General features: G+C 36.0%; 1 protein-coding gene across 16 annotated transcripts in view; it reads left to right on the top strand.

Annotated features, from left to right (window-relative positions):
- The window catches only part of ablim2 (actin binding LIM protein family, member 2), a 315,904-nt gene that overhangs the window by 228,864 nt on the left and 62,656 nt on the right, over positions 1-24,384 (top strand). For 4 of the 16 annotated variants that reach the window (XM_039751406.1, XM_039751411.1, XM_039751405.1 and 1 more), the window contains 6 exons: positions 784-816; positions 6,274-6,391; positions 7,096-7,206; positions 8,264-8,320; positions 18,641-18,748; positions 24,183-24,236. In XM_039751406.1, the coding sequence (XP_039607340.1) occupies positions 784-816; positions 6,274-6,391; positions 7,096-7,206; positions 8,264-8,320; positions 18,641-18,748; positions 24,183-24,236 (481 nt within the window). The remainder of the gene's footprint in view (positions 1-783; positions 817-6,273; positions 6,392-7,095; positions 7,207-8,263; positions 8,321-18,640; positions 18,749-24,182; positions 24,237-24,384) is intronic. The other 12 variants (XM_039751409.1, XM_039751413.1, XM_039751407.1 and 9 more) reach the window with 8 other exon arrangements.

Raw genomic sequence — 24,384 nt, forward strand, 5'->3', positions numbered from 1 at the left:
TTACATGCATCTGATGAAGACATGAAAAGAAATACTGTACTTGAGATAACATACAAGCAAATGAACACCGTATATTTCTAAAAATCATAACAATAATATACTCAAATTTCTCATTATTGCTACTGATTAGCTTTTTCAATTCAAAAGCATAAACTTTGCTGTAAAATTATGTTTTGCAATAACTGTGAGAACAAGTCAAGTCACCAAGAAAAACCGGAAAAAACAAATTGATTCAAATGCAAAATGTTTTACTCATGGGCAATTGTGTATAGCATGTTCAAGAGTAAGCAGCTCCAGTGACCTAATCATATTATTATTACTTATTTTTTGACTGACACCTTTATCCAGTGTGATGTACAGCATTTATTATACAATTGGTTTCATTTCTTGTTTTCCAAATTGTAGCACAGGCTGGTGAAGAGACTTGCTCATGGTCAGACATTGTCAGAAGCAAGCCTATAGTAGACTCTGCTCAATCCTTAGTCCAATGTTGCTATGTTACCTCTCTGGACTTGGATTTTTTTTTTTTTTTTGCCTGAGTTACAGATCATTGACCAATTTATTGATATCTAAGTACAGTATCTTCAAATTAAATCAGTTTCTTCTCCAAAATGACAACAGGTGTGAAAAATGAATTAGTGTAAGTTTGCTTCAATCTAACTAACACTAAAGAAAATTAGACTGACCTCAGCCTCAAACAAGTGATACAGTCTTATTACTAATTTTTGTTTCTTTTCTCTTTGTTTGTTTGTTTTCTACTTGCAATATTTTTATATTTTTCAGTCACCCCAGCTGCTTTCTCCAACACCTACAGAGGTAAACTTTTCTTCTTGTAATTCTTGTAGTTCCAGCTGGTTAATTGCTAGTATGAGAATCAGAATGCATTTGTTGAAAGCAAGATTTATTTATTAAACAATAATTTTCTTTCGCTGCCAGCACCTTGTGTAACAAAGACAATCCTGTATGCTGTTTTAATTTTTAATTCCACTTAAATAATAGTGTCTAAACTGAATGCTTATTTTATTATATATTTAACTTCAGTAAAAATACATTTTAATTCTTCTTGCGCTGAATTATTCTATATTTCAGCTTTATTTGTAATTTAAATAAGAGTAATTGTTATTTAACTGAAAATTTGGGTGAAAAATGAATTCCACAAAAGCAGCAGACCTCCTTATTTATTCCAGACCAAAAAAATAGTTTAATCCATTCTAATGTCTTCAAATAGGCACCTAGGATGTTTGCTTGAACCAGTTCACAGACTTGCCATTGGGAGGTGCGGGGAACTAGCAGCAGTGTCCTTACCGCCCTGTAATGTTCCATTACCTAATACAATAAGTAATTTTTTAATGCAAAGTGTGAACCGGTTGGCATGGGATGAGACATGGGTTGGCCATTAACCTGAACAACTGTATTTTTGGCAAACTAAGGAATCATCATTCCACTGCTTCCTTTAAAAGAAACCAGAGTGTGCCCAAATTGAAAATATGAATTAGATGGAGGACCAGTGGTGACCTCAATAGATGTGGTGATAGGCTCTGATGGCTCGACTTCTGTCTCTGTAGAGGTGTCAGAACGAGTCAACATCATGTCGTCAATGTAATACTGGTTAGCCATGTCTCCAATGTGTAACTGGTTGGAAACACAGCATGGAGACAGCTTGAGATGGATGTTCCCCATCTATAATAAGGCCCAGTGGTTTTTTGGAATGGTTGTGCTTCTCTGCTTTTACTTTGCAACCATTCTCAACCCAGTATAACAGGGTAGGATGGATTGCGCATAATAGCCACCCAGATCATACAAGTAATCCACTGATAGAGGTGGTACCAACAATTTTCCTAGTGAATACAGTGTTAGACTGATTGTACCTAACATTGTGAGCAATAATAGAAATGGTACTGGCTGAATCTATCATTCCAGTGACTTTATGCCTGTTAATAACAACCATGTAGAGTAGGGAAGTGTCAAAGGATTGGTGGCAAAACAATACCTCTTTCACTTGCGCCCAGCTACAATCCAGAGCTCGTGGCAATCAGCAAGCTGTTCCAAGCACTTGACTAGCAAGGCCACTTGATATGGCACTATGGCAGCTATGAGGCTGTCCATACTTTGAACATCAAGTCGCCACACCAGTCGGGGTGGGCGTTTAGGAGAAAGTCACAAGCCATGACCCAGACAATTTTCTTGGAATCATTTCCCCTCAGCTTTAACCAACACCCAACTCTGCCGCATAAATTGAAAGCCTGGGAGTGATTTGGCTGCTCTGGGTCAAATTTCCTCTCCTTACAAGCCGTTGCCTGCTGGTCCAGACTTATCCTGTACCTCAGCAGCACCTCAGTTTTAAGTTAGGTATGGTCCACAGCGGCCTGCTCATCGAGGTCGTAATAAGGCTGCTGAACTGGCTCCCTCAGGAATTTGCCAGTATGTGTGCCCATTCCGCTTACTCCCAATTATGACATGCAGCGGTGTGCTCAGATGTAAGGGGATAAGTCTCAACATTGTCATCAGAATGTAAAGGCAACAATACTTGGGATGGTTCCTTCTGTTGTGCCCATTGGATGGCCCTACGTTCTCGGATATGCACCTCCTCCTAGGCAAGTTGAATCTGTTGCTCTCCCACCTGAATTCATGGCCTGCAAAGTTGTTGCAACATCCTGGGACTCATTCATCTTACAAATATTTGTTAATCCTGCCAACTATGCCACTGTAAAAGAGCACAAGACAAAGATAAAAATTTGGGACAAGACTGTGACCCTGTATATTGTAAAAGCAAAAATAATATTGCAGCTTTTCAACAAAAAACATCCTTGAGGACGTGAGTCTCAGATAAAACTAAAAAGCTGGTGACACTTACTGTTAAATGCCAGTCAGGAAGGCAGATGCAGGTCCAGGTGGATGTACGCTAGAACTGACGTTAGAGGTGGTGAGGTGGTCAGTCATCCAGTCTGTAGCGAGAGGAAGAGAAGAGGCATTCGAATACAGCTGCACCCTATGGATTGGCAAGGAATAACCACCATCAGAGCCTTTAAGCTCTCCCCAAGGTGCATGTGTGTGACAGTAGATAGATAGGGTATATGGTGAATGATGAATACATGTAGTCTAAAGACTTGTCCCCTGCTAATAGTAAACTGTGCAGATCATTGGTTTTAATGCCACTGTCACAGTTGGAAAGTAAATTATCTACATTGATTTTTTTTAAATCTTCTTCCTAGTGTTTTTCTCGTGTTCACCCGCAAGGTCCACTTTTCGAAACAGAGTGATGTTGACTTTGTGCATATCATCGCTCAACTGATCAAGCCAGCATTTCTTTATGTGCCTGCGTGGCTGCTTTTCTGTGGGTGGAAGCAACCAGCTGGTTGTCACTGCAGATCACATTGTCATACCATCGGAGGTGCACTTTGTGCATGTTTACGGCAATTGTGCACTGATCAGTGTCCCTGTCAAAATTGCTTAATTACCTATAATTATTTCAGGATTGATGTTCAAAATAATTTAATATCAGGTCTTAAATTGTTACCTTTAATTAGGCAAGTTTGACCAGGGCATGAAGTTTAAATTCACGTAAAGTTTTAAAAAGTAATTTCTCTGGTGATATGGAAATTGACATATGTTGTAGGAAGAGAATTTAGTAAAGTAAAGATTATGCTTGGGTGTGTTAATAAAACATTTTAATAAATTATAATCAAATAAATATTCTAACCCATATCACTACAAATGTAGCACAGTTGCAGAGGCTAATACCCCATTTCCTTGCACAGACTGCATTAAGCAATGCAAACTTCTGTAGGAAGTCTGTAGGATTCGTGAACTTACAAGCGAATAAAGAAAAATAGAGGTTTCATGGAAAACCTATGAGATAATTTAATGCAGTCTTTATTACTGATTATCCAGCAATTGTTGCCTGTTAGTCTGCATGTTTCATGTGCTTTTTTGTAGTTATTTTGCTTGACCGTACTGTGAAAGAAGCGGAAAGACCAATGACCAAAAGAGGAAATTGAGACCAATGACGTGAGAACTATTAAATAAATAAATAAACAAACAAATAAATAAGGCTGACCTAGTGAATTGACAAATGGGGCTGCAACTCAAACATTTGTAAGTGGGATGATGAGACCTGCAAAGCTCCTGTAATGTCCATGCACCATTGTACTGCACCTTATTAAGAAAGCAGCACCATGTCAGAAATCCAAACAAATTGGCATAACATTCAGGGACATTCTGTTACCTAATTAACTCTTTTAAAAGTTGGAACATTTAAAATTTTTTTTTATTTACTTAAACAAAGATAGAGATATCACAGGTTTGTATATTAAATATTTTTATCATTATATCTATTCAAACTGAAGAAGAAAGTACCTGATTGAGAGTTAAAGGTGATATTGAAGTCTGCCTGTATGTCCGCAGACAAATAATGCGACGGTACAACTTGTACTGGGGATTTAATTTTCCACCAGGTGTGGCTATAAGATGAGTAAAAGATGAAAACATACAAAAGATATAAGAAAAAATAACCTCTGTCAAGGAAAATTTGAAACAGTAAATGAATCAGTAATTGAGGTCACTCAGAGAGTTTCTCTGTTTTAAGATGTTTAAAATTCACCAATGCTTTTTAAATTTGTGTTTATGTAATTTAAAAAATTCTGCAATACACTGTATTCAAGATATCTTAATAATAATTGAACATTTTCCACAATTTCATGAAGAATAAGTGCAACAAATTTCAATGAAGACATTCTACAGGAGCTAGGTTGTTTCATTACTATGACAACTGTAGGCGGGGAAATGCGCTTAAAAAGTGGAATTACACACAGCCTAATGAGAAACTGAACAGGCTGACTGACTCACTTACTGACACACTTAGGCAAAACATAATTCTATGGGTAAATATGGTAGGGAAGGCCTTCTGTTACGATGTGTTATGGATTGCACCATTAAAAAACAACTCACCAGAACACAGAGACTTGAAGAAGTGGTTATGTAGGACTGAAAGGCTTTACTAGCTTTTCGTTGGCCCTTCAGCATTGTAAGTAACCATTCCTAGAGGGAACACCACAGTCGTAGACCTTACTCAATTTAGAATTACCAGTTAACCAAAAGCAGATATTTTGTGGATGTACTAGTGTAGTACCAGGGAAAAAAAAAACATATAGACATTGGGAGAATGTAAAAACTGCTACACAGTTAATAACTGGGTGTTGCATTTGAACTGTGACAGCCCATCAGTAATCCATGTGGTCAATCTTGAACTTTGAAAAGATTTTATTATGAAATGTTAGGACACACATTAGAGTTGCAACAGCCGGTTGATTTTATTGATAATAATTGGTAGAAATATAGTAAATTGTGATATTAATTTGTTGCCTAATTTTTACTTACATTTATTACCTAATGACCAAAAGTAATGTAAATCATATTTTAAGATAATGGTATAGGTGGAGGATGTAAATACTGTGCAGGCTTGAAGACCAAAAAACTCAAATATCTGTAGTCATTTCACTTTCACATTTAGTAAGAAATCCATGTCTTTGTAAGATTTGTGAAAATGAGCCCACTTGGAAAATCATGGGAGCACAATTACGGTATGGAAGCACCTAAAAAGAAATCTCATCACAGTAATTGTGAAATCTCTCACATTTGGAAATCATTTTTCCAGTTTTGCTTTTTTCTGTTTCTTCTGGCAGCTCATGCCTTTACATGAGTGCAGAATCTGAGTCATCAATAATAACCACAACTTCTTCCACGCTGGTTTTGTTTTGATGATAATGACAGTAAGCATTTGATGCCATACTGCAAGGAAAAAGAAGCTTGATGTGCGTAAACTCAGTTCATTTTGCTGTTGTTCCTGTACTATAATGGATAAAATCTAACAATTCATTATAGTCAGCTTTTGTCAACACTTAACAGTTGTTTTGGCCTTATGGTCATTGATGCCGACTTTTGTCGACAAAAGTGTTAAACTACACCTTATAGTTAGCAATAGGAATTGTATTTTTTGGGAAAATGTAATTTTAGGGTGTACAAGGTAGAACTATTCTTATGAAGGAGAGCATTTTAAATGGAATAATACATTTTCAGTTTTGAATACAATACTTATACTTTCAGTTGAAATATTTATCAACTTACTAATTCATAAGTATAATAGTCAACAGTTGCAGACCTACAACAGATCATTTCTGTTTTACAGATTCTTTTTTATGTGGGCTATAAATAAGCAGCTGTTTTTCATCATCCCATAGAAATCTAATTCATTGTCTGTTTTATCTGTCTTTCTAGGGTGATCAAGGTGACAAATCACCACGGCAGCAACGAGCTTCCAGCCCAAGCTCAACAAGCTCTTTGGGATACGGAAGGTATACACCAACACGTTCACCGCAGAACTATAGCAGACCAGGTACTTTGCAATGTATCATTTTGCACATTACTTTTAGATGGTAGAGCAGACCAGTCAGGATTTGTTCACAGTTTATTTCACTTTGTAAATTCATAGTGTGTGGGATAACAAATAAATAAGTAGGCCATACCAAAGATAATGTTACTGTCAAAGTACAAACCCAGAGACAAGTGATCATTCCTGCAAGGATTTCATGGTGTTCAGTCCAAATCATGCTTCTGATTTCTCAGTGTTCAGTGGCTACATATAATAGTATGTGCTGTACTCTTTAGACGTTTCCTTTACTGTTAGCTTTATTATATCTCTTTCATTATCGGTGGCTTGTGGCAGAATTTGGCTACAGTAAACTTTTGCATTAGGCAAATGTAATTACAGTAGTAGATCAACAATTTTTGCACTTTTTGAAATAAGCTTTAAAGTAATTGAAACAGACTGCAGAAATCTTTCTAAATTTTACATTTTTGCAAATGTTTCCTGTGAAGCCTAATGATTATTACTTTTATATGTGAATTTGCAGCAGTGGCTTTATTAATGCCCTAGTAGTAGTACCACAGTAAGCAGGTGTTTGCAATATGACTGAACTTATCAAAATAGCACTTCATGGAGTCACTAGAGGCACTAAGAGGTCACCACATAAATGCATTGTGTTTCATATCTCACCTGACTCTTTCTTCTTTTCCTCAATCATTCCTTACTTTGCTCAGAACTGGCCTCTACTGGCACCTGTTCAGTAAGCTCTGGCAACTGCAGCTCTCTTCCTCTCTATACCAGCAACATTTCTACATTTCGACATAGCTATGTCCCATACTTTAAAGGTAAACCTTGGATGTGTCAGTCCCGCTATAACCATCAGGTGACAGCTTTAGAATAGAAATTGTGCTGTGGTTAAAGGCATCATGCAAGCATGTAAATGTTTCCTATGTTAAAGCTGACTGGCCTCAGCCTGCATTTATAGAACAAACGTTTTAGAGAATGCTTTTTAAAACTTGTATTTGTGCTGTAAGTACAAAGCTTAAGGATTCTCAATAGCTTCAGAAAACACAACAGAGATTTATGAGTGATTTCAGCGTCTAATGCCATTGTATAGATGGAAATAAAGTACACATTTCAACAGCACAGTGACAGGGAGTTATATGTAGAAATCCACATTCTGAAATTATTGTACGCATTAAGAGGAGGAAGCAACAGGACCTTAACTTAAAGTGTGGTGCCCTTTCAATGTATCTGTCTTTTCAAAGGTAGGGCAAGCATGTTAATTCAGACAAACAAGAGCTTCAGTACATTTATTTGTTCGTATAGTATATTTCCCATCTACAGAGCACTTGTTAGACTGCAACAAATTGCCCCGTGAGATGGGGTTTGGCAATAGTAATGGACAATATGCAGACAGATGGCACCATCCTATTACGAGTCACAAAATATTGAACTATTAAGTACCAAATAATGGTTTTGTTGTGTTTTACTGTAAACAAAGTACACAGTATTTTCTCCATAAGATCCGAGCCGGTGTGGTATGGCATTTCAGCTTCAAAATGCCTCTGTGACAGGTTAGAATGCTAGCATAACAAAATAAGAAAAAAGCAGCAAGCATCCTATTTAAAATGCAAAATTACAGTAAGTCAAAGATTTTTCTTGGAAATGTGTATGTAATTTAATGTAATTTTATATATTGTTTGGCTTTTTCCTTGTTAAGTACATACTGGGACAAGGGATTTGGGATACATTGAGAGTTTGTTCTTAAAAATGTTTTTCAAATGGAAGAATAGCTCAAGTTGTAAATTAGAAGTTAAGCTAACAGGAAATCCCAGGCTCTTTTTTATTGTCCTGCTAGTTTGGCATGGCTACTGACCTCAGTGTGGTTCATTCTGGCAGGCGGCAAGCAGGATCCGAATGAAACTAAGATGCAGTTCCTCAGTTTGCCAAATTACGGTAAAGCGTAAGGGAAACATTGGTGGGCTGGTAGTTAACTTAATAGAGCGCAGAATTTGGCAGTCTGCAACCAGTTGTATCTAATATGTTTCCTAGATGGTTTATTGCATGTTAATACTATAATCCTCTGCATGTGGGTGCTTGTAGCCTGTGTGTTTTTATTGAAAAATGAAATATCCAAATGTTTTGGTTGTTTTTTTTTTTCATTTTGGCTTTTTTTTTGTGCTTTGCTGTATTGTTTGTATAGAAACTAGATGCTTTCCACATTGTTCAGATGTGTTTTGTTACATTGAAAAATGCACATTTGGTGGCTTACATTTCCTTGATGTAATTACCTTGATTGTTCTTTGTAGTAATTTTTTTAAATACAATTTTATATGTTTGAAAACAAAAAGAGACTCAGTAATGAGTCAAGGGCATTTGCTAATTGTTATTGGTAATTTATTTGCATTTTGTCATTTTGAAACAAGTCCATAACGTTGCTAGACACAGTGTATATTTGTGGTGAATTATAAAACCTTCACTAGTACTATGACAATAAGATATTCAGTTTGCATTAGTAACTCAGTCACAACTTTCTAGTGTAAGGACAAATTAAGGGTGTCATCATGAAAAATAAATCTGAGTAAGAGGAATAAGTCATTTTTGCTCACAGATGAGGGATAACTTTCCAGTAATTAGATGCCACACAGCTGAATAAGCACTCCATAACAGCTGCACTAAGGTGGTCACTTTCAGTAACTGGAAGGCGAGTGTCAAATAAATAAAGATAAAGGATAAAGGATACTGGTAAAATTAGAGGCCATTGTGACTTTTGGTGCCCAAACTCTCAATGACTTGTTAGCCTGTAGCATTCTTAGCTTCTGATACAATCCACCACAGTGCACTAAGAGGTTCCATTGGGGCTGTTTATTGCCTACGACAATAAGATGGTGCAGTGATTTTTGCCATGTTGCCCGTGTTAACCCTAGCCAGTTATAACAGACACATTGGTTGTAACACCAGTAGTTCTTTAGGGAGACTGCAGCTTAAATATGCACTTTGTATACTGTGTATGCTATTCTGTGTGTTGTACTTGCCTGAATTTCTTTCTTTCTTTCTTTCTTTCTTTCTTTCTTTCTTTCTTTCTTTCTTTCTTTCTTTCTTTCTTTCTTTCTTTCTTTCTGTCTGTCTGAGTCTGTCTGTCTCTCTGTTCTGAATATTTGATTCTGAAATGGATTTATAATCATTCATGTATAGGGTTCACTTAGTCTGTCTGTGACCTTCACAAGTGTAACAAATAATTCATGCAGTTTTAAGTATTTTTAAATTTGCTGGGAATTTTACAAATATAATTGCAATACAGAGTCAGCTGTGTTAGAAAGGGAACTGGGTCTATTTAGATAGCTGTTTGTTTTTTAAAATGATTATTTCTTTCTGTTTAAGTTAGGTTTGCCTGTATTATCTTCACTTTGATTTAGTTTTCAGCTGACATTGTTTTAGTTGGAAACAGTTCTCTACTTTTTTGAAAACACCTACTGTAGGCATGATTCAACAATCTGTAATAGTAATATCTCATGTAGATGATAATCTTTTGTTAGATATTTACCATTAAAAATGATTTCTGTAGCCAGCATTTATGTGTGTAAATGTCATTCTTCTTTAAATTCCCAACTGTCATTATTACAGAATCCCTAATAGAAAATTCTTTTTAAATGTTCTAGTGTGCTAGGGTTGATTTTTATTCAGCCAGCCCTCTAGCCATATAGCCAAAACTCTGGCCCTGCCCTCTGCACATAACGAGAGAAAAAAAAACTTTTTTTTAATTTTTTTTAAACCCCATTTAAAGCTGAAAGGATTGTTTAGTCCACTAAGACACTGACAGTTTTGCCAAAGACACTGTTTACAAAGGCAGTTGCAGACATAAGTAAGCCAGCGTGCTCAGTTCAGTGGTGTCCTTTTAAAGCAGTGCAGAGTGGAAGTGGCAGAGAACAGGATTGTACTTGGAGTTACCTGGTGTCACAAATCTACTTCCAGTTCAGTGAGCTCACAGCTGTGGAGGAAGCAAACAAACACCAATTGTGATTCCTTTTACTTGGTCCCCATGGGCATATATGAATAATCACACACTTTATGTTCTGCAACACCATTTCAAACACAGCAACATGGAACCAGAAAAGGCTCAACAAACAATTATAGAAGACATCATTTTCAGATTATGATAATTAGTATTATACTGTATTTTCAGGTTCCTGTAGCAGAAGTACATAATCTTCATTGTGTTATGGGATATTATGGCAGGGGAAAACATAAACACAATTAAATTAATTAATCATTTTTACTTTTGCCTTGTTTCTTGTCTAGTCTTCAGTAAGTTTGGTTACCTTTTTCATTTTTGGGTGATGCAGTAAGTCTTCATTTTTATTATACCTGTTGATAGATATCTGTTGGGAGAACAGTAGTGGGAATACTGTTCACATTTATTTGACTTGTTACTTTTCCAAGTATTCACATTACGTTATTTTCAAAAGAAAAATGGTCATATGAGAGGTCTGATAACTCATAACCTTTTAGTACTCAGTAGTCCGCGCAACTATTTATTCTACAGATATTTTGCAATCATGGTTTGAGAAAAATGGAATTAACTGACACAGGAAAGCAAAAAATGTATTCAGTGTAGATCAGGGATCATTTTGAGTAGTGAGAAAAGTGCTATATGACTGTAAAGAATTAATAATAATAATAATATTATTAGTAGTAGTAGCATAGCCAGAAATGTGTTGGTTGGTGTGCATATATGAAATTAGGTGGGCAAATAAAATTTCACCTGGATAAGACGGCTTAGAGAACTTGACCATCATCAGCCGAATGAGGGGGATCCTCTAATAAAACCCTGCACACGATGTTGGATGATGCATGCATACAAATTCAAAGACCCAGCCATTAAAAATAAAAATGTATTCTTCTTGGCTATTATAAGAAGAAAACTAAACATATTACGATGATGCAATAAACAAAACAAACAAAAATAAATAAAAACATTTAACTGGCATGATAGCACCCACAATATAGGCACCAATAATAGCCTACGGTAAGCAACACTATCAGGTGAATGTTTTTCTCTCTATCAGTATCATGATATACTGAAAGTAATTCTCAGAGGATATCAGAAATTCCATTTATTGTCAAAATTATGACAAAAAAACAATATTGTGCACATGTCTGTAAAATTACTCAATGCCACTGTCATCATTATTTTTCCTTCTTAACATTTGACCAGTTGCTAAGACACACAAGTTGTTCACATTTTTAGATGCTGGAGTAGATCTTTTTGTGCACAATATAAAAAAGAAAAAAAGGCAGCTGCACAATGCAGCATTGAACAAGAGCATCAAGAACTGATTTTGAAATGCTTGCAAGAATAATAAACCACCTGAATCACAACACCCTAAGTCTATTGTCAGGCTGTAAGAAAAAAAAATGTGCTTGTTTGTATTTATTAATATTTAGCTTCTGTTTTATTAAATAAATAACATTACATAGCACAGCATTGAATGGCTTTTATGATTACTTGTTGTGGGTATTTTAAATGTTAACAGCTGCAGCAGCTGTAGAATGCCTACTAAAAGAAGGCCCTTTTTATCAAGGCAGCTGTTGTTACATTACAGGCTTAGGCACCACAGCATTCTCAACCCTTTTGATGCAAGGTTTGGAGAAGCAGCATTAACTACTCAGAAATTTAAAAATCTCAGAAACTGATTTCCTTGCAAATAACACACACACATAGTCCTGACCTTTCTGTACTCATAGTTAGCTTAATAACGTGACAATTTATTGTCACTTCAATAATTCCCAAAACAATAACATTATAATCCATAAGCGGATGTTTGAAAGCTCAAAACTCACCTGCACGGTTCCAATAGTTTCTCCAGCCAGGTTTATCAAACTCTGTGGATGTTGGCATGGCCAGCTCTTCATTGCAGTGTGTGCATACGACATTGTTTTTACACAGAGAGCTGTCTGAAATGCTTGTTTTAAAATTAAGGTTTCCTTCAAGAAGTGTCAAAGGTGTCTGTGCCATTGCTACACCCAGTCACGCTTGCTCATTTATATTTACGTAACATTAGAGGTGGTTGTTAATTATGAACCATTAACATCAACATGACATAGTGTGTTGGCAGTTGTTTAATCACAATAGAGTAAAAAAAAACTAAAACAATACTAATTCGCTACCAATAAATGTGGCAGTGTCTGGGGCGCCCAGAGTTGTTTCCCTGGAAAAATCTGAAAGCAACCAATTAAAGGGCAGCCTCAGGTCACTTGCTTGCCAAAAGATCAAAGACTTACATATAGTCTCATTTGGCTGGTGTTCTTCACACAGAATTTTCTTTTTCACATAGAAATTAAACAAATTTAAGTCTGAAACAACTTTTAACAAATATTGACATGCACTGATACCAGGCTTGCTGTGCAAATAAACAAATTTATTTCATGATTATTTCTCATTACCTAATTAATTTAAGTAGATTTTTTTAAATATTTTAGGAGGTGGGGCCCCAGCACCCCACATTAGAAACCGTCACTGGAAGTGATATTGTATTGTGACATTTTCCCTCAAAATATTCTGTAACATTCACATTCCACCCATATGTCTAATAGTAGTAGTAGTACTAATATCGTCACAGTACACATATATTCTTACTTGCATGTTTGACCAGCATGCAACACATTCCCACTCTCTGGCACCATAATAATAAGAATGTCTTAAAATGCAATAGAACAATTAAATTAGTAGAAACCAAAGTTGTTCAAAATAGTGCATAACAGATAAAAGTGCCTGTGATAGTTTTATAGGTTACCTTCCTAAGGCTGTTTGCCAATGTTGGTTGTTCAAATGTTTGAGCAGATTTACGTTGTAAGTCCATGTGAAAGGTATGAACATTCCTAAAAGTCTTCTTATCAATGATTTTTGATATGTAAACAGCACTCTGCATTCTGAATAGGCTATTTATGAGCCATAATGTCAGCTGCAATGTGCAATACTTCAAAACTGCTCCTTGTAATGCTGGCTTCCTACTGAGGCAATGCAATTGAAAGCAACCAGGCCACCCTCTTTACCTGCTAATACAAAAATAAAAATGAACAAGTGCTTAGTAGCACTAAGATTAACAGAAAGGTATGAAATGCTGTTAATTCTTAGTCTAGATTATTGTGAGCTCTGTTGTGCGGGTTGCTCATCTAAACGAGACACCTCCTTCCGAGACCACCTTGCCTTTATAGCTTGTGGACCAGAAGGGATGGGGTCTGTTGCTCTCACTGGGTGTCTTCTTAGAGCCGTGAGTGGAAAAGGAGAGAACGTGGTTAGCAATCGTGCCCCCTGGTGTCCTGGGGTGGTAGTGCTCACTTTTAACAAGCTTGGATTGTGACCCTCCGAAGCTCATGCTTGAAAAGATAAATAAAATAGATAACTGAAATCTATGCTGGCAGCATTGGGCTCAAGGTAAAAACAAGCCCTGGAAGGAGGCACTTGTGCAACACAGGGCACACTCTTACTCATTCAGAGCAGATTAGTTAAGAATTGGGAATGTGGAAAGAAGCCTTAGCAACTCAAAAAGACACACATGGAGAACTGGCATATTCTAAGCAGACACTGACTGGGTGTGAATTTGAACCAAATATATAGTCCACTTTCCACATTCACTATTTTAAGGGGATCACAGTAATTGCATCATCAGGTTTTAGTCTGTAGTTGTAATATATATGGTTTAGACAGTACAATTTTGTAAAATTAGGCAGGCAGTGTTGAGTAGGGATTAAGATTTTTGAATTCAATCACTGATTTCGTGGGTTCAAATCCCACTACTGTCTCTGACCTTGAGCAAGTCCCTTCACCTGCCTGTGATCCTATTACAAAAACAAAACATATAATCAAACATTGTTAATTACCTTGAATAAAGGTGTTATACATATAAGTCTCTCTATTATATTAAAAAAGTTTTCTGTCGTGTCTGCATTATTCAGAATTGACCACTTCCCTTCACAGTGCTTGCCCAATCATTACTCCTCCTATGCACATCCTCTCTTAGTACCGCCCTGTGACACTCTCAGTGGTAACTCATCCTTCAATGGAGTTGGTTATAATGGCAAGGCAGAAAAGCAAATTATCTATTTAAGAACATTGAATTTTACTTTGTGATAGAAAAAGAGCAACAAGAGATAATTAATGTCGAAAAAAAGAAAATGAACAAAAAAGAGCTGCATATAATAAAAATCAAGAACAAAGAGAATCATCCAATAAACGAAAAAGAGAAAAATATTCTGAACAACTGGCAAGCTGAAATGCAAATAAGCAATATTTATTGAATGGAAGTTAGAGGATAAAGTAATTCATAGTATTATTTTTTATGAGGCATTGATTTAATTTTTTATGTACTTTTTATTACGTTTTACTTCTACTTTTACTTTTTACATTTTATTAGTTATTAGTATTTAAAATAGACAGTTGTAGTAAAATACGTAAGTAACTGATCTTCTATCTATAACAACTAAGGACCAAGCCGTCTTCCTCTCGCACCTCACATACTCTTCTATATACCATCTCTTTATATCGCTTTCTTTAATGGAGGAGTGCCCCGAGCGCCCTTTCAGTGGCCCAATTGTGAGATAGCCGGTGCCCATCCCGGGGGGTTGGTGAGTGAAGCAAGAAGGGGGCTGAGCCCCCTAGTAAATGTAAAATTAAAAACATTACATTTTGAAAATAGGTTTCAGCCTTGAACAAACACAGTGTCTGTCTTTCTTAGACAAGTATTCAGTGAAGTATTATAATTTGCAGATAAAAATAAAAAAAGTATTTCTTTCAATCAAAACTTGAAGAATTTCCTGGAAGAGTGTAGGTATTATTTAAATACTATGCATTGTACAGAAAAAGGTAATCTGATCTGACTTTTACTAAAGACATTGCAGAGAAATCAGCTGAACTCCAAGTACTCTCTGTCAATCCTTACTTACTGTTCTGTCCCAGCAGTCTGCTGCATGGCAGGCATTGTTAGTCTTTATCAGTTACTTTCCTGTTTTTCATGCTTACGTCATTTTATACTGAATGCTCCTGAATGTTTCTTATGTACCAAATTATTGAGTGTAGTATGTTGATTATGTCTCTGAAGATGCATGTATGAACAGCTAGTTATGAAAGTATAACAAATAACATATATGGTGCAGTTTGACATTCTTCAATGATGTGCTTAGGTAATGTATTTAAACAGAAGTTTGTAATAATTGAACATTAACTTGTACTAAGTGGGGAGCTCAGTATGGTAATTTGTATGAATGCTTTTGATTGATTAATTATTCACTTGTAGGACTGGAAGTTTCATGCTGGAGCATGACAGGTACATGCAATTTCCAGTCATTTGTAGCTCTGTTAGCTACTAAAGAGTCCAGGCAAGAACAAAGTATAATCATTGACAGAGCAGAACTGTTATCGCAAGAAACTAAACTGGTAAAAAGGTATACCTTTATATGATAGAAAATATATTGATATAAGTTTCGTAATGATCTGCTGATACGCAGCCTTTTTGGGATGTCTTTATTATAATATTGCTTTTGTTCATTCATTTTTTTACATTTATGTTTAATATTCTTCCCCATAACTTTATGCTAAAATTACATTGAGCTGGTGAAATGTATCCTGTAAATGGTAGCATGCAATCCAAACTTCAGAAGACTGCTGACCTCAACAAGAAACTGCTTCACTAATTGCTTTGAAGAGCTTTAACATGTTTCGAACAAATCAGAGCTTTACTTACTCATGTGAATGTTTTGGTTGCGCTTAACATTTTTTTTTTCAGCCTAGACTGTTGTTATTGTAACATACATTATAATGGCCTTTTTATTTCACCTTTTGTTAAAAAAATACATAGCAAGATGCAAAAAGCTAGCCATGCAAAAGCAACAACTTGATAATCTAGCCAGACCCCATGTTACAGCCCCATTGTCAATACTTTTTTAGTTGCATTTCTCTGTTCTCATACATTAATTAAAATTCATATACTGTATCTGAAGCATATAAGTGAATCCAAGCAAAGCCATTAACACATTACTCAAATGGGGGAAAAGTAAAAACACTCATTGAGAAAGACACCTGTAACCTTGGAATGAAGTTTAGAAAATGGAAGAATGGATAGTTAATCTTTATGTTTTATTCTTGCTTTGACAACACTAAACCTATTGGCTTGCCAACAAATGTTTTTAAATCTCAGAAAGAAACAATAATATGTGTACTGCAGAATTCTAGTTTGTTAAAGAAAAAGGGAGCCAGAATCACAACATATAGGTTTCGCTACATGAAATGACAAAGGATCAAAAGAGTTGTCTCTTTCTGAATTCCTACTGATCAGACTTGACCATACCTACCACTACATACAAAAGATTTTTTCCTCTGTGGCCTCAAGATATAGGGAGATAACAAAATGTGCTTGGTTTTCCAACTGTCTTCACAGCATATTCTGGGATTAAGAAAATGTTGACCACAAGGCCTTGTATCAGTAACAGTAAATGAAGACGAGGAAATGAGTCGGTTGTACTGAGTGCTATCCTTACCTGGAGGCATGGTGGTGCAGAATAAACATCTAAATAAATAAATAATAATAAATAAGTGTCACATTTGCCACGTGGAATATTAAAGTCAGAGGCATTAATCATTTTTTTTTTATTTCCTTGATTTATTTTAAGTTAAAATTGAATGGGAGTGCAACAAAGAGATAATACTTGGTGTAGAATGTTTCAAGCCCAACATCATCCACTCTGTAAAATAGAAATTTAGCGTCCCCTCTTGAATCTCTCCCAACCCAGAATAATGCAATGGAGATATGAAAAGTTTATAATGTAAATAACACATAGTAGAAAATCATCCAAGTATAAATGAAGAAAAATGTGAAACCCTGGCCCCCTCCCTGATCCCCTGTATGTATTTTAAACCCATTTCTGCCTGGTGGGGTGGCTTGTCTTTTTGCCCAAACATTAAATACCCACAATGCACCCTGTCTGTCTCTACTGTCCCACTCCTTCTAGATGGGGACAATCTGGCCAACTGCCAGTTCTGGTAGACATCATCTTAAAATGACAACATTTCCAGTTATTCCTAAATTTTCTCCATGTACTGCTCCCTATTGGCCATTAGCTATTCCCCTTCTGTACCATTCATGTGTGTCTGAAATTCTGTCACTGTTTTTGAGGTGGCTTTCTCGCCATCTGTCTGGTTTTATACTTTCCATCTTTGAAGGCAACTCTCTCAGTGTGCACCTTTTCTTCTCCTCCTGTGTCACACATTTGCACTTCCTATTTTGTTGCGTCACAAAAGCCAACCTGACCAATCACACTAAAGCCAAACTGGCCAGCTAGATTGCTCCGGGGGCCTGGGCATACAGACCTTGGTGTTTTATTATATAGTAGATATTTATATAAAGTATTCATATAAAGTCCTAGTTTGGTCACTACCTCTGTTAGGCTTCAACATTCCCATATTGTCTGTGTTAGTTTTTCCTCCAAACACTCTGATTTTACCCCCACATTCCAAAGATGTGTGTGTTAGGTTAGTTACTGACTCTTGGTTTGGGTACGTACATGATGTGTCCCCATGGTGCCACCTCATAGATTGTTAGTTTATGCCTTGTTCCTAATGTATTTCTCACTTGTGAATGTACCCAGAGAATATTATATTAAGCCAATTCAGAATCATTAATATAATGTGAAAATATAGGAAGAAACCTGAATACACTTAGAAAAAAATTATGGATTAAAGGAAAATATACAAACTTTACACACACAGTAACTGAGCAGAGAGTTGAATGCAGACCCCAGGAGCCATGAAGCAGCAGTAACAGACACACAAAACCAAATATGTAAATAAGTAAAAGAAGAAGCTGGTTAAAATAAAGAATGAATGAATGAATAAATTAATTAATTAATAAATTAATGACAATGAACATAATTGTTATTTTCTAATTACTTGTGCATCCAAACAGATTTGTCATTTTCTTAATACACTGGATTACTGATAGTTTCATAATATTCCTCTTACTATTGCTAGTTACCAATATTGAACACATATATGAAGCGTCATTTACACTGACTTCACAATTGGGTGTCAGTGTAGTACTTAAACATTTTTGCTAAAGTGGTTACATTGACCAAATTCTCTACCCATCACTGTTCAATGTGATATCTTTTAAGAAGAAGGCTAGATTAACAAGTCATGCAATAGTTAAGCTTTAGATGCTTGTAACTCTTCTACTTTGCTTTCCATTTTCTTTGTATCTACTTTCTTTGCTTTTCCCTTTGGAGGCAGTGAAAGTGGCCGGAGCACCCCCAGCTTATCAGCATATTCAGACAGCAAATCTCCCTCCTCCTCCTCCTCCTATGTCCAAGCACCCAGGCACTTCCATGTTCCAGGTAGGATTTCATAACATTGGGCTTTTTGCTGTTTTTTTTGTGCTCTGTCATATTCCTCTGCTTCAGCTAATAAAGCTTCCTCATTCAATGAAGACAGCTTGATTTTGCATTTTAAATTAAATATTTTTCTCAGGCTAAAAACTTGTTGAAAATAAAAGAAATGCTATATTTAGAATTTAAGGTGATAATATTTCCTTTTACATGGTAAGTTTGCTACATGGCTGTTCCTTTTCTATGTAATTACTGTTTGTGTTCATGGTGTCACTATACCTCTGAATACCTCAAAACTGGTCAAGATGAATCTTGCTCATAGTTTCCCTCCTGTCCAAGAACTGAACGTTTCCTAACAGGGACTGGGTACTCTCATAAGGTTTTAACACTATTAACCTCTTTAGACCTGACTTAGGATCCTACAGATCCTTATCTTATGGAACCTTCATCCCTCTGGTAATTGCTACTGTCAACAAACAGCAAGGCAGTTTCAGTGAAATAATAACCAACTTTACTTAAATCTATATGTATGTTTATTTTTAGAGAAACCAGACATACAGTATCAAACACTAGAAGTTAAAACAGATTAATTCAAATCAAAGTCTATAATGCTAACTTTGAGTCAGATAGTTTGTTTGGCTATTTACCTGTTGTATTTTTTGTCTTCTTAATAATTGAATCAGCCGAAATTGAACAACCAATAATTTCCAATGGACTTCTTCCTTATTGGCAAAATTTATTCTAGGGAAATATGATAACATGTTGACTAAAAGGGTCCAAAGCTCATATTTCATATCCTCTTACAACCATACAGACACACCGATTAATTTTGTTTGAGTTTGCAGCTCTTACAGTCTACTAGTTATAATGCTGTATTGATATTTGCTTTTATTATTTGCTAATACAGTCATAGCCGAAATTATCGGCACCCCTGGAATTTTCCCAGAAAATGCATCATTTCTCCCAGAAAATTGTTGCAATTACAAATATTTTGGTATACACACTTATTTCCTTTATGTGCTTTGGAACAACACAAAAAACAGAGAAAAAAAGCCAAATCTGACATCATGTCACACAGAACTCAAAAACCGAGCTGGACAAAATTATTGGCACACTCAACTTAATATTTGGTTGCATGCCCTTTGGAAAAAATAACTGAAATTAAGCGCTTCCTATAACCATCAACAAGCTTGTTACACATCTCAACTGGAATTTCCGACCACTCTTCTTTTGCAAACTGCTCAAGGTCTCAGATTTGAAGGGCGCCTTCTCCCAACAGCAATTTTGAGATCTCTTCATACTGTAAGTGTTCAATCAGATTTAGATCCGGACTCATTGCTGGCCACTTCAGAACTCTCCGGCGCTTTGTCTTCAACCATTTCTGGGTGCTTTTAGAGGTATGTTTGGGGTCATTGTCCTGCTGGAACACCCATGACCTCTGACACAGACCCAGTTTTCTCACACTGGGCCCTACATTGCGCCCCAGTATCTTTTGGTAGTCTTCAGATTTCATAATGCCTTGCACACAGTCAAGGCATCCAGTGCCACAGGCAGCAAAACATCCCCAAAACATCTTAGAACCTCCACCATGTTTGACTGTAGGTACTGTGTTCTTTTCTTCGTAGGCCTCATTCCATTTTCTGTAAACAGTAGAATGATGTGCTTTACCATAAAGCTTTACCTTGGTCTCATCTGTCCACAAGACGTTCGCCCAGAAGGATTTTGGCTTCCTCAAGTACATTTTGGCAAACTCCAGTCTGGCTTTTTTATGTTTCTGTGTCAGCATTGGGGTCCTCCTGGCTCTCCTGTCATAGCGTTTCATTTTGTTCAGATGTCGACGGATAGTTCAAGCTGACACTGTTGCACCCCGAGTCTGCAGAACAGCTTGAATATGTTTTGAAGTTGATTGGGGCTGTTTATCCACCATTCGGACTATCCTTCGTTGCAGTCTTTTATCTGTTTTTCTCTTCCATCCACGTCCAGGGAGATTAGCTACAGTGCCATGTGTTGTGAACTTCTTGATTATGTTGCGCACAGTGGACAAAGGAACATGAAGATCTCTGGAGATGGACTTGTAGCCTTGAGATTGTTGATATTTTTCCACAATTTTTGTTCTCAAGTCCTCAGACAATTCTCTGCTCTTCTTTCTGTTCTCCATGCTTAGTGTGGCACACTCAAACACACAACAGAAAGGTTGAGTCAACTTTTCTCCATTTTAACTGGCTTCAGGTGCCAGAACATGTTTCTTGCCACAGGTGAGTTCAAACAAGCATCATATGCTTGAAATAAAATGATTTACTCACAATTTTGAAAAGGTGCCTATAATTTTGTATGGCCCATTTTTGGAGTTCTGTGTGACATGATGTCAGATTTAGCTTTTTTTCTCTGTTTTTTTGTGTTGTTCCAATGCACATAAAGGAAATAAACATGTGTATACCAAAACATTTGTAATTGCAACAATTGTCTGGGAGAAATGGTGTATTTTCTGGGAACATTCCAGGGGTGCCGATAATTTCGGCCATGACTGTATGCCAATATCCCATTCCTCTTGAAAAACACTTATTCATTCCTATGAGCCATCATCATGTGCTCTTTGACCCAGCCTTCTGTCCAAAAAAGGCACTAGCCTGTTAAAATCCTACATAAATACACACAATCAAAAATAATGCTAGCTTTCCATTTTGATCTTTACAATACAGTCTTCATTGCACAGTTGCATTCACTTAAAAGCTGTATCTTATCTAAATAATCCTAATATTCATACAAATTAAACATTATGAGTCTTATTTAACAAACTGTTAAAAGCACAATTTTTTTTCACCCCAATATACAGAAGGGCTGGAGTACCAGGCTGGTAATCCCATTTACTGCCCTCAGGCAATAGGAAAAGGGAAAAAAGCTTAGTGTGAGAGGCAATTCTGCTATGTCATATTCACTGAAGCCAATAGTCGACTGACTCAATTTTGGTTACGGCTCAGTTTATAAAGGGTGGCGACCTGAAGAGAAGGGGATGAGGTGTGTTCACTGGCTATGGACTAGGTCCAGATCTTCCTGGCTAGAGGCAGAAGAGACAAATTGGTAAGCCACAGTGTAATGTCAAAATCCTTTCCCCGTGTCCCCTTTAAATTTGTCAGCATAAGGCTTGTATTATACTCACACATTTGACAATGATTAAACAATAACTTGAGGGAGTACTGTTTATTGAAACAAAGCATTTAACCAAGAAAATAAACAAAAATTAAACCTTGTAGGAAAATTCATTTTCATTTTAGAGATTCCTGACCAAATGTGTCTTTGATAGAAGAAATAAGATTGGATTTGCTTTGGTTTAGTTCATTTCAGTTTTGATTTAAAACAAGTGTTTCAGTGTCAACATTTCTCCAAAAAAGAAAATGTTTTTGTTCATAATCAAAGTGTACTATTATGGTCTTTTTTGTTTTTTTCTATCTAAACAATGGAAATTGAAATTTGTTATCTATGACAGTAAATGTGACATTAAGTGAAAAATATCTCGATTGTATTACAAAATAAAAAAAAAAATTAGTCACTAGTAATTTTTAAATGGTGCTTTGATATTAATTAGCAAATTAATCTTTATTTCAAATAACACATAATTGTCATTTGCAAGCATAAACTAAATGTTATTTAAAGACAGTATGGTTTTGATCGCTCATGCCAACTTGCTGTATGAGCAAAGTTTTTAAATGTTGTAAGTTACATTCCTATGTCTAAAGCACTATCATTATACAAATAAAAGTAAAAGCAGGAGCACACTAAAGGGTTTTATTTCTGTCATGCACATAAAGTAAATTTGGTGTTAGCATTCATTGTCCATATTTGTTACCAATAAATGTGATTACCACTCAAGAAATAAATCAGAACACTAGTTTATTAAATACTAGCCATCCCACAAGGATTCGCCCATGTTTTAGGACAGTGAGGAGGGCCCCGCCCAGCTCTCTACTCCTGACGTCACTCTTCCCACTCCCCTCGGCCCGCAGCCGCTGTCTCAGATTAGTGCAAATACTGTATATCGCTCCTGCAAGTGAACTATGATTTTTAGCTTAATGAGAGAAGTCGGAAAGTCAACTAGAATGTTCAAGCAAATTATAGAAATAAAAAAGATCTAAATCTGTTCAGTAGTTCTCTCGTTCGCTAATTAAGCGGAGTTAAGGTTACGTCCTGAGGCAGACATGTGAGTGAGGAGGGTCCCGCCGCCTGATTAGTCTCTCTTGGATTCGCACTAATAAATTGGTACCACAAGCGAACTATGATAATTAGCGCGATGAAAAAGTCGCAAAGTCAACGGAATGTTCAAGCAAATTATAGAAAAAAACCCAATCTAAATCTGTTAGGAAGTTCTGTCATTAAAGGGGACAGACATACAAACAGGTCTAAAAAACTATAAGAACTTTCGTGCTTGGACCAGAAAATTTTTAAAACGGTTTCTTAAGTGAGCATCTATGGGCCAAGTCCCATATCCTCATGATTCGGGAGATTTTGTGATGAGTGAGTCAGAGGTATTTGGCTTTTATATATAGATTGACAAATATAGTAAAATAACTCAGGAAGTAGAATGGATTCATAACAAGTATTGTTTCAAAGCCAAGAGGCAAGATGTATGTGTACGATTTCACGTAAATCATGCAGACCAAGTAAGTTTTACAATCTTAAGAAAGAATCCCATTCAAGATTTCCAGAACTTTGCATATAAACAGTGCCTCATTATATCAGACAGAGCCAACCAACTGTGGGTAGTGTAGTCAGGATGTTTAGCACTGGCATATTATAGGGTATGCCATGGCCTTTTTTCAGTTGATTGGACATATTTGTGCAACAGATGTAATTTCTGATTTAAAATAGTTCAGAATCATACTTAATCAAAATGTGTGTTCCGTAATATGCACAAATCAGTTTCAGCGTATTTTTTCATTTTAAATCTGTTAAATAGGTCAAACTCAAGTTGTTTTTAGTTAAAATATGATAATTTGGATACCATCTGTATTAGTTAATATGCAAGTAATAATGGAAAAGATTTATCATTAACATATTAGTCACTGAGTTCAAATTCTCAGTACCAACTACGGAAATGTCAATAATTTTAAGGAGGAATTATGGTTACTAAAAATCTCATCAAAAGAACCACCTTGTGTGTGAAACAGTATAAAGTGTATGTTTGTTTTATTGTCATTACAAAAAGCATAAAGATCCCATGTATACTTTTAATTAGTAGAATATTGTTTATAAAAGTGAAATAACAGCTCAAAACTATGTATTTGTAAAAAGATGGCAGAACAATATCACGGTCAGCAACAAGTACTGTTGTGCTCCCTATAATAAAGGTTATCAGTTCACCTATTAATATACAGTATCACAACTTTGTATTAAAGGGAAATAATTAATAATATTCTTTATTTCTGTTTCCTTTTCCTTCTATCTTTAGATACTAGGAGTAAAGATAATATATATAGAAAGCCCCCTATCTACAAACAGCATGGTACAGTCTTCTCTTTAACTTGTTTCTGCATGTATTTGCATGGTTCCGTTTTTCCATCAACCATCATTTAACAATCATATACTCATACTGGTCGGTTATGTATCATTGTGTTTATTCTTTATTTGTTAAAGAAACCATTTTTATTACC

The sequence above is a fragment of the Polypterus senegalus genome, chromosome 4, assembly GCF_016835505.1.
Source record: "Polypterus senegalus isolate Bchr_013 chromosome 4, ASM1683550v1, whole genome shotgun sequence".
Lineage (NCBI taxonomy): Eukaryota > Metazoa > Chordata > Cladistia > Polypteriformes > Polypteridae > Polypterus > Polypterus senegalus.